The 9,990-nt window shown below is 50.5% G+C and overlaps 1 protein-coding gene across 1 annotated transcript in view; it reads left to right on the plus strand.

The window, feature by feature from the left end:
* Nucleotides 1-9,476, plus strand: part of INSRR (insulin receptor related receptor) — a 32,993-nt gene extending 23,517 nt beyond the window's left edge. The window contains exons 8-22 of the mRNA XM_069107573.1: nucleotides 1,493-1,731; nucleotides 2,287-2,454; nucleotides 2,810-3,008; nucleotides 3,542-3,583; nucleotides 3,866-4,083; nucleotides 4,336-4,472; nucleotides 4,761-4,923; nucleotides 5,179-5,284; nucleotides 6,006-6,076; nucleotides 6,352-6,581; nucleotides 6,754-6,864; nucleotides 6,996-7,155; nucleotides 7,434-7,563; nucleotides 7,768-7,902; nucleotides 8,108-9,476. Of these exons, the coding sequence (XP_068963674.1) occupies nucleotides 1,493-1,731; nucleotides 2,287-2,454; nucleotides 2,810-3,008; nucleotides 3,542-3,583; nucleotides 3,866-4,083; nucleotides 4,336-4,472; nucleotides 4,761-4,923; nucleotides 5,179-5,284; nucleotides 6,006-6,076; nucleotides 6,352-6,581; nucleotides 6,754-6,864; nucleotides 6,996-7,155; nucleotides 7,434-7,563; nucleotides 7,768-7,902; nucleotides 8,108-8,348 (2,350 nt within the window). The 3' untranslated portion in view covers nucleotides 8,349-9,476. The remainder of the gene's footprint in view (nucleotides 1-1,492; nucleotides 1,732-2,286; nucleotides 2,455-2,809; nucleotides 3,009-3,541; nucleotides 3,584-3,865; nucleotides 4,084-4,335; nucleotides 4,473-4,760; nucleotides 4,924-5,178; nucleotides 5,285-6,005; nucleotides 6,077-6,351; nucleotides 6,582-6,753; nucleotides 6,865-6,995; nucleotides 7,156-7,433; nucleotides 7,564-7,767; nucleotides 7,903-8,107) is intronic.
* Nucleotides 9,477-9,990: the final 514 nt, after the last annotated feature.

Consider the following 9,990-nt stretch of genomic DNA (forward strand, 5'->3'; position numbering starts at 1 on the left):
AATATATCATTCATTTCCTCCTTGGCAGGCAGTCCCTAGTACATTCCCCTTACAATATCACTTCTGCTCTTCCCTTTATTGGTCCTTATACAACTGATATCAACCAGGCTTCCTGATGTGTTATCCTGTATCAAGTTAGCTGTATGACTGACCTTGGTCAAATTACTGAACTCCTCTGAGCCTATTTCATTACCTGTAAAACAGAGACAGTAATATTTGCACCATCTGCCTCACAGGGTGGTTGTGAGAAGGTGCTTTGTAAAGGTGTTATAGAAAGGCCTGTTATTATTAGCTATTATCCATTGTAGGCTCAGATTTGTAGAGAAGCAGAACTGTTAGCTGAAGGGACACCATGGAAGAAGAACTTTTCAAATTTTATTCTACAAACATTGAGACTTAAATACTATAAACTCCTACCAAGGGATGAATGGCAGAATCTTTTGCCTCAGAGGCACCTACCTTGGGACTGGTGGGAACAAGGGAGATTTGGTCTCTTTGCCCTGTACTACAGGGTCCCTGAGGGAGATACGAGACGGGAAAGCTGACCCCTACAAACCACATCTCTACCAGCTGTTGGCTTCCCTGGCTTCCTTTAATGCTCAATTCAAATCTTACTTTCTGCAAGAGACCCTTCTAGGTCCCCACAGCTGCTAATGCCTTCCCTTTTAGATTACTTTCCATCTCCTCTGTATCTATTTTGTATGTAGCTAGTTATTTACGTCTCCCCCATTAGAATGTATGCTCCTTGAGGGCTGGGACAATTTACTTGAAATAAAATTGTATTAATATCCCTATTTTTACATAGCCTAAATTTACCCATTGTCCTCCTCTCCACTTCCAGGTAGCTTTAACATGTAACAAAAATTGTTTTAAAAGAGGAAAAAAAAAGAAAAAATCTGCAAAACTGGTCATTACAAAATCTAACAATATATGCAATGTTCCACACCCATGGGCTACCCCACTTCTCCCAGCTAAAATTCCACCTTCCACAGGAAGCCTTTCCTAACCCTTGATTCTAGTGCTTTCCCTCTTTTAATGATTTCCTATTTATGCTGTGTATATAGTTGGTTGTATGTCTGCATCAGATAGTAAGCTCCTTGAGGGCAAGGACTGGCTTTTGCCACTTTTGTATTCCCATCATTTAGCACGGTGCCTGGAACATTAGCTGTCTATTGATTGATCATGGCAAAGTAGTTTGGGGAGATGTCTTCTCATTTCTCTTCTTTGGGGCTAAGCTTGTCCTTCATCATTTTGCGAGCATGGGCTGGTTTTGAATTTTTGCTTTGTTTTGCTTTTATCTCTTTGTATCCCCAACACTTAGCATAGTACTTGACTCAGGGTAAGTGCCTAAAGAATTCTTGTTGACTGACCCCAGATTGTCATAAGCTCAAGAATTCCAGGCTTGGAGAAGATAGCAGCATGGAGGTGAGGGATCTTCAGACTCCAAGGAGTCTGTGGATATCCCCCATCTCCTGGTGTGGGGGGTGTATAGCCCATTCCAGAATGCCACGGAACACATGGGGCCAGATGCTTGTGGGGCCTCCAACTGGAACCTGCTGGATGTGGAACTGCCCCTGAGCAGAACCCAGGAACCAGGAGTGACCCTTGCCCCCCTCAAGCCCTGGACCCAGTATGCTGTCTTCGTAAGGGCTATCACCCTGAGCATGGCAGAGGACAGTCCCCATCAGGGTGCCCAGAGCCCTATCATCTACCTCCGAACCCTGCCTGCAGGTACCCCTCCACTGCTTTCCTTCTGCCTCTTATAAAAGATGGATCCTCTGGAGAATCCTAGAGAGAGACGGTAGGATATCCAGACATCCGAGTGAATGCTAGGTTTGCAAATGATGGAGGCAGGGTGCCTAGATTCCTTGGTACTGATTAAGGGGGAGTGGGGAGAAAGCATGGGTCTGGGGAGGCAGGGGCAGCACAGAGCAATAGAAAGAAGCCTGGATTTATGGTCAGAAGATGTGGATTCATAACTCAGTTTACTTGTGTAAGCTTGAGCAAGCCACTACACTCTAGGTCCTCAAGTACGGCCCTTTGAATCCAAACTCCACAGAACAAATGCCCTTAATAAAAGGATCTGTTCTGTAAAACTTGACTCAGTCTAAAGGTCGCACCCGAGGACCTAGAAGGCAACATGTGGCCTCGAGGCCGCAGGTTCTCCACCCCTGGTTTAAATCCTTGGAAGGGGAAGGGGACATCGGGTGTGGAGTAGTGGGGCAGATTAGCAGGGTTCTTTCTGGAAAGGGAACAAAATGAGGCTTGACTGACCCCTCTCCCCAGCCCCAACGGTGCCCCTGGACGTCATCTCGAAGTCGAACTCTTCCTCCCACCTGCTGGTGCGCTGGAAACCACCCACGCAGCGAAATGGGAATCTCACGTACTACCTGGTGTTATGGCAGCGGCTGGCAGAGGACGCGGACCTGTACCTCAATGATTACTGCCAGCGTGGTGAGGGGCGGGGCTGGCTGAGGGAGGGAGGACCGACTTGGGGAGATGGGGTAGGGCGGAGCGGGAGGTGGATGGGAGGTGGATGGGGGAGAAGGGTGGGAATCCACTGGGTGCTGGAAGGAATGAACGGACTTCGTGGGCTAGTGGGAAAAGCGCCGAATTTGGAGTCGAGACGAGCTGGGTTCCAATTCTGTCCCTACTGCTGGGCAAACTGTTTCCTCTCCCTGGACCTCAATCTCCCCTTGACTATAAAGGGGACGGGCTGCAAGCTCTCAAAGGTCCCTTCCATGATCCCCTTCTCTTCTTCGGGGCGCAATGACCCGGACCTCGGCCCTGCTCCCCGCCCTGTGCCCAGGCCTGCGACTGCCCAGCAGCAGCACGGACGCTCGCTTCGACCAGGAGGAAGGGGAGCCCCTTGCGGAGGCCGAGCCGGGCTGTTGCCCCTGCCAGAGTCCAGCCCCCGAGCAGCCCCAGCAGCCAGCCCTGGAAACGCACGAGGCCTCCTTCCAAAAGAAGTTTGAGAACTTTCTCCACAATGCTATCACTCTTCCCAGGTCAGCCGTGCCAGACTCCGAGCCACAGGTCGGCGTTAGAGACCCTGGGAGTGGGGGGGAAGGGGGCCAGGGAGTGGGGAGGGAGGGGAGAGAAAGAAGAACTAACAGACAAGGCTAGGAGCAGAGCCTAGGGTGGATGTGACCTCGGAATTGAGCCATGGGCTTTAAAATTCAGGGAGAGAGCTGCAGATTGGATGAACCTGTGGTTGGAGGGGCAGCAGTGAAATTTATATTTGTATTTAACCTTCTCTTCATTGTAAGTTTGATGAGCAGGGACACCTAGTCTCATCAAAGCCTTTTAGTTTCTCTTGGTGCCTCTCTCAGTCCTCTAGGCACACAGTAGGTGCTTAGCACATGTTTATTGGATCGGTTCATTAGTGAGTTTACAGATTTGGAGAGAGCCCCGCAGATCTGGGGGATCGGCCCATTGACTGGGGAGTGGGCAGAGCTAAAAGCCAAGCCCCTTTGAGTGGTGGGAGTTGCAGGATCTAATGAAAAGACTGGATTGGGAACCCTCCCTTTTCTCCCCCTAGATCCCCTTGGAAGGTAACTTCTATCAACAAGAACCCCCAGAGGTGAGTGGGGAGAGGTACAGAGGGACTGGAAAGCCAGAAGGGGAGGAAGCAGCAGAGAGATCAGGGGGCAGTAGTAAGTGGAAAGAGGATTTGGAGGCAAGGCCTGGGTTAAATCTCAGCTCTGCCACCTTAGGCAAGTCTCTTAACCTAACAATGGTTCAGGTTCCTCAGGATTAAGTAGGAAATCCAATCGAATGAGTACTTAAGTGATTTCTAAGGTGTCTTCCAGCTCAGAAACCTGTGAAAGCTATGGATGATTAGATATCCTCTTTACCTCCCCAGGGACTCAGGACGATACCGGCGGGCTGCAAGGGCCCCTGGGGGAGGGGGAAATAGCTCAGACATTGGGATCCAGGACAAGGTACCTCGAGAGCGGGTGGTGCTGAGTGGCCTTCGACATTTCACCGAATACCGCATCGACATCCATGCCTGCAACCATGCAGCCCACACAGTGGGCTGCAGTGCTGCCACTTTCGTCTTTGCCCGCACCATGCCCCATCGTAGGTGACCTCTAACCCCTCACCCCAGACCTCTGAACCACAGCCCCTTGAACAACACCTTGCACATATTGAGATCCAAACCCCTGACCTATACTTAACTCTCCCATCCCTCAGACTCATTTTGGCATCTTTTGCCTTAGTTTCTCCCTCCTCTCCCTAGGGGCAGAGTGTGAGGGGGAAGAGATATTTAGGTACTGACAGAATCTCAGCGGTAGAAGATCTTTACAGCTATGTTCCCTGCTATCCCCCCAGGTGAGGCAGACAGCATTCCTGGGAAGGTGGCTTGGAAGCCATCCAGTAAAAGCAGTGTTCTCTTGCACTGGCCTGAGCCCCCAGACCCTAATGGGCTCATTCTCAAGTATGAAATCAAGTACAAGCGCCTAGGTGAGGTAGGGACCCTAGAATCTGGGCCCCCAGCACCCACCCTGCCTGCTCCTCGACACCTCTGCTTGGGCTACCCCTCCCTGCTGAGCTCCCCCCCTTCTCAAGTGCTGGGCTTCTCTCCCCTACTGCCCACCCTGGGGAATCCCTTCCCTCTCAAGTGCCATAATTCCCTCCCCATTACCCAGGCCTAGATAACTCTCTCCCCTATTATCCAGCTCCATAGAAACTTCTCCTGCTTAAGCATTGGAAGCTGAGTTTTCCCCTTCCTTTCCCTGCCCCACCCCTCACCCCAGGAGGCCACAGTGCTGTGTGTGTCCCGCCTCCGTTATGCCAAGTTTGGGGGAGTCCACCTGGCCCTGCTTCCCCCAGGCAACTACACAGCCCGAGTTCGAGCCACCTCACTGGCTGGAAATGGCTCCTGGACTGATGGCCTGGCATTCTATATCCCTGGTCCTGGTAAGATAGATCAGTGCCTGGCTCTCAAACCCAACCTAACAGCTACCTTAGGTCCCCTTACCTCACCTCCAACCTATGATGAAAAGGCACCCCATCACCCTTTGGTCTCATTATGATCCCTGGTCCTGTTCCCTACCCTCCATCCTCTGACCTTGCCCCTTGATTGCTGACTAACCACTAACCATGGTCCTCACTTTCTGAGCCCTGCCCTTGGATCTCTGGTCTTTACCCTCTGACTTTCTCCTCTCTTCCCAGAGGAGGAGCAGTCAGGAGGGTGGCATGTTCTCCTCACTGTCACCCCTGTGGGGCTCCTGTTGCTCATTGTCCTGGCTGCCCTTGGTTTCTTCTATAGTAGGAAGAGGTAGAGTATCTCCACACTCCACAGTCAACCTCAGTTTCTCTTCTCCCCTTCCTTTCATCCTAATCCCCACCTTTTCCTCCCTATGTGGCAAGCAAGTCTGGGTAAGATGGAGATAGAGGCTGTAGCAGCAAGGCCTTTCTGACACTGAAGCCTGTTGCCTACCACTCTCACCCCAGGAAGTCATGAAATACCCTTTTTAAGAAAAAGATGCAATACACCTGAGAGGAGGGTGAGGTGAGCCAGTCAGCTGACCTTCTGAGGCTCTCCGAAGTCCAATAATTCAGGGTACTTGGATTCTCACTGGGTGGGGCGGCAGGAGGCTGACTGAGGGGCTGAGCTGTTGGGGCCTAGCAATTTCTAAGGATTAACTATGGGATCCCTGTCCCTGTAACCTCCTACATATGCAAAGTCCCCTCCATCCTTGGTCAGAGCCTGAGCCCAGGAAAAAGACCAACTCTAAAAAGTGATTAGAGACCCAGTAGATCTGAATGGGGCTGAAGGAGAGGATAAGGGCTGTGACCCATACTTTTTTCTCAGTTTTGCCTTTCCTCTGTCCCTCAGGCCCCAAACTCCAACCTGCTTTATAACTTCATATCTAGACTCCTCCCAAGTCCCCTGACTTCTACCCCCATCCCATACCCTGCCTTGCCTGGCCTCTATCTTCAGTCCTGCTTTCTACCCTTTCAGCTTGCCTTACCCCTTTTCCTTACCTCTGTTACAGGAACAGTGGTGGTTACCCCAATGGGACTCTATATGCTTCTGTCAACCCTGAATACTTCAGCACTTCAGACAGTAGGAGCTCTAGTGGGCCTGGGGAGTGGGGTGGAGGGCGGGGGTTAGTGAAAACTTTAAAATCAAGGGGTGAAGCTTAGCAGGTCCAAGGAGAATGATTCCAGATGGGCTTAGATTGGGATCCAGCTATCAATCAAAGACCTTCCTGGAGTGAGACAGCATTTAGAACCAAGTCATTACAGAGGGGAGCAAGGACCCTAGAAGAGGAGAGGGGTAGAGAAGTCCCTGGTTCCCTTCTCACATTCTCCTTATCTTGTTTTCTTTACCACAACTAGTGTATGTTCCGGATGAATGGGAAGTGCCTCGAGAACAGATTTCTGTGATCCGGGAGCTGGGCCAGGGCTCCTTTGGGATGGTGTACGAGGGGTTGGCACAGGGGCTTGAGGCAGGGGAGGCCCCCACATCAGTGGCCCTAAAGACCGTGAATGAGCTGGCCAGTCTTCGGGAGCGCATCGAATTCCTCAAGGAGGCCTCTGTCATGAAAGCCTTCAAATGTCACCATGTGGTACCTGGGAGGGGATGGGATTGGCTTTATGGCATCTGTGGATCAGGATCACAATTGGGGTTATATTTGCAGCGAGGGAGGGGGTCAGGATCAGGTATGAGGTCATGGTTGGAGGAAGCCAGAGTTGAGGTCAGGTTGGATTTAGATCACAGACTCCATTGCTTATCTATAGGTGCGGCTTCTGGGGGTAGTGTCACAAGGACAACCAGTTCTAGTCATCATGGAGCTCATGACCCGAGGGGACCTCAAAAGCCATCTCCGGTCCCTGAGGCCTGAGGCGGAGGTAGGGCCCTAAATGGGAGTAAGGGATGGAATGTCAAGGTACTTGGGATGTTATTGGATCTCTCAGAGGATGCTGGCAGGAAATATTTAGAGTCTTTTCCTCATAGATCTTCCTCTTTACCCCACTTTCAGAACAACCCAGGACTCCCTAGACCAGAGCTGGGTGACATGATCCAGATGGCAGGTGAGATCGCTGATGGCATGGCCTACCTCACTGCCAACAAGTTTGTGCACCGAGACCTGGCTGCCCGAAACTGCATGGTGTCTCAAGACTTCACAGTCAAGATTGGGGGTACAAAGGAAGAGAAGAGATGTGCCTCTTCCAGTTTCAGATATTCTATCTTATTCTAGGCAGGAACTGGGAGAGGAAAGGGGGAAATAAAATGGGAAATGAAAAGCATGGGGGAGGGACTCAGGAAAGGGGAGGTGGGAGACAAAAGAATGGGAAAAGTGGAGGCAGCTAGTCTGAAATTGGATAGTTACTTGGGGTAGGGTTTGTTGGGGATTGGGGCTGACTAGCTAAAGCAGTGTGTGTGACCTGCCCTTCCCCATGTCCTCTGCCACCTTCAGACTTTGGGATGACTCGGGATGTGTATGAGACAGATTATTACCGAAAGGGAGGAAAGGGGCTGCTACCTGTTCGTTGGATGGCTCCTGAATCCTTAAAAGATGGGATCTTCAGCACTCATTCGGATGTCTGGTGGGGCCTGGCTATAGGGTGGGTGGGTGGGCTGGGCCTGGGTCTCCTGGGGAGGGAACTTGGGACCCTGACTGACTGGAGAAAGGAACCAGGATTTTCGAGAATCCTGGTTGGATGTGCACCTTTTCCCCATGAGGTTGTAGGAGGGGAGCAGTCACTGGGGAATGTTAAAGGTCCCTGATCTCATCTCTTTTGTCTCCTCAGGTCATTTGGCGTAGTGTTATGGGAGATTGTGACACTGGCAGAACAGCCATACCAGGGCTTGTCCAATGAGCAGGTACTGAGGTTTGTCATGGACAACGGCATCCTGGATAAGCCTGAGGGCTGCCCTCCCCAGCTGTGAGTCACCTCCCTGCATTCTCCCCACATAATGTCTGCCTATCCCCTAGTCACAGCTCCTCCAGTTAACTTACAGTCTTGATCCCTATTACCCAACTAGGACCTTAATGATATCCACTTCTCCCTGTTTCCTCTATTCATGGGATCAGGGTGGTAAGGTCTTAATCACTCCATCTGATGACCCCACTGCTTCTCCTCATGCCAGACGAGAGCTGATGAGTCGCTGCTGGCAACAGAACCCCCGCCAGCGCCCAACTTTCATCCAGATTCTGGACAGCATCAAGGATGAGCTGCGCCCATCTTTTCGTCTCCTCTCTTTCTACTATAGCCCTGGAAGCCGAGGAGGCAGGGGCTCCTTGGCACCCCCTGACACAGATCCTGACACCCATCCATCACCTGAGGCCCCCCCAGACTGCAGCCCTCCTAATGGAAGCCTAGGACACTGAGGAGTTCCCTTTCCCCTGGAGCATGTGGGATCCCTGTATACTGGGACATTGTTGACATCACAAGGCATTGAGAGGAGAAAACACAAGATCCCTAGATATGGTTCTGATATGGACTACATGTCCACACACACACACACACACACACACACACACACACACACACACACACATACAGATTCACAAGATGGCCCATGGAGTGGGGGAAGATGGTGAGATAGGAAGGGCCAGGGAATGAGGAGGGCTGTCTCCTGTCCTTCTGAGACCCATGGACTGGGACCAGATAAGGTGCTTCTGCCCTGAGACTCCATGGGAAACTGAGAAAAGGAGGCCAGTACAATGGAAATATGGAGGTAGCCCTGGCAGCTGGTGGGGTGCAAGATTCTCACAAGCACAGGGAGGGAGAACAGCCACTTCCTTTCATGGATAAATGAAAAATACACCCACAAGGCATTCCAGATTCAGATGGCATGAGGAATCTATACTTTGTTGTGATTGATAAATATGTGTATAGATAGATATATGCTAAAGGGGTCTACACATGGGTTCTTTTGAGAAAAGAACAGAAACCACACATACACCTCTCATTTTCTGATACCTAAGCATATTAAAGCACTTGAAGAAATTTGGGTTGGGGGAGGAGCTTCCCAAAATATAAGGAATCAGAAACCCCAAATCTTGCCCTTCTCTGGCTCATCACCTTCTCCAGGATGACACCCTTTGGATGGCCTTTTCTCCCTGGCCTACACTGGCAAAGGGTACAGGGGTGGGAAACCTTTGGCCTTGCCCTCTAGGTCCTCAAGTGTGGCCTTTTGAATTCAAACTTCACAGAACAAATCCCATTAATAAAAGGATTTGTTCTGTAAAACTTAAGATTCAGTCAAAAGGCCATACCCAAGGACCTAGAAGCCACATGTGGCCTTTGAGGTTCCCCACCCCTGGAAGGGGTTTCATTTTGGATGATGGGGGAAAGGAAGCATTGGGATGAGTATTTGCTCCCAACTGTCATCCCTAGTTTCACATCTCTTCCTCTCCTCTTTCCCATCCTCTTATCCACAACAAATGTGCAGGACATTTCTGGGGAGGTGTTAAGGTCCCTACTTTTTATCTGTCATTCTGTGGGACGATTTTCAGTAGGCTTACCTCCACTTTGGACTCAGCCAGTCACCTCTCTTATCTGACCTAGCCCCCACCCCAGGTTCTCTCAGCTTGGTGCTGCTTCCTAATTCCCCTGGGGGCATCCCTTGGTGCTGACTTTCTTTTCCTCACTTCCATTTTCTTTTCAACCCCTTTTCAAGCCCCTGCCACTGAAGTTTTTAAAGTATCACCTTCATTCTTTACCCACTCCACCTTAGACGCGGATACTGGAGATGCAATAAAATTCCCATCTGTTTGTATCTGGGGTCTTGGTTATCATACGGTTCACTTTATAAACTAAGTGCGCCGTAAATGTGCCGTCTGTGCTCCTCTACTGGTCCCAAACTGCTGCTGCTTTGGCCGTAGTACAGAATAAACTTTACTACCGTCTAACCTCCCACCTTCCTCCCCCATAGGCAGTTAGGGTTGCCTTATGAAAGATACATGATAATATTGTTTTTAACTGGGCTTAGCCTCGGTTTTCTATATAAAAATGAAGGTGTTGTAC

This window comes from Petaurus breviceps, unplaced genomic scaffold (assembly GCF_028583685.1).
Source record: "Petaurus breviceps papuanus isolate PSGF00001 unplaced genomic scaffold, PetGlider_PUasm1.0 90165, whole genome shotgun sequence".
Lineage (NCBI taxonomy): Eukaryota > Metazoa > Chordata > Mammalia > Diprotodontia > Petauridae > Petaurus > Petaurus breviceps.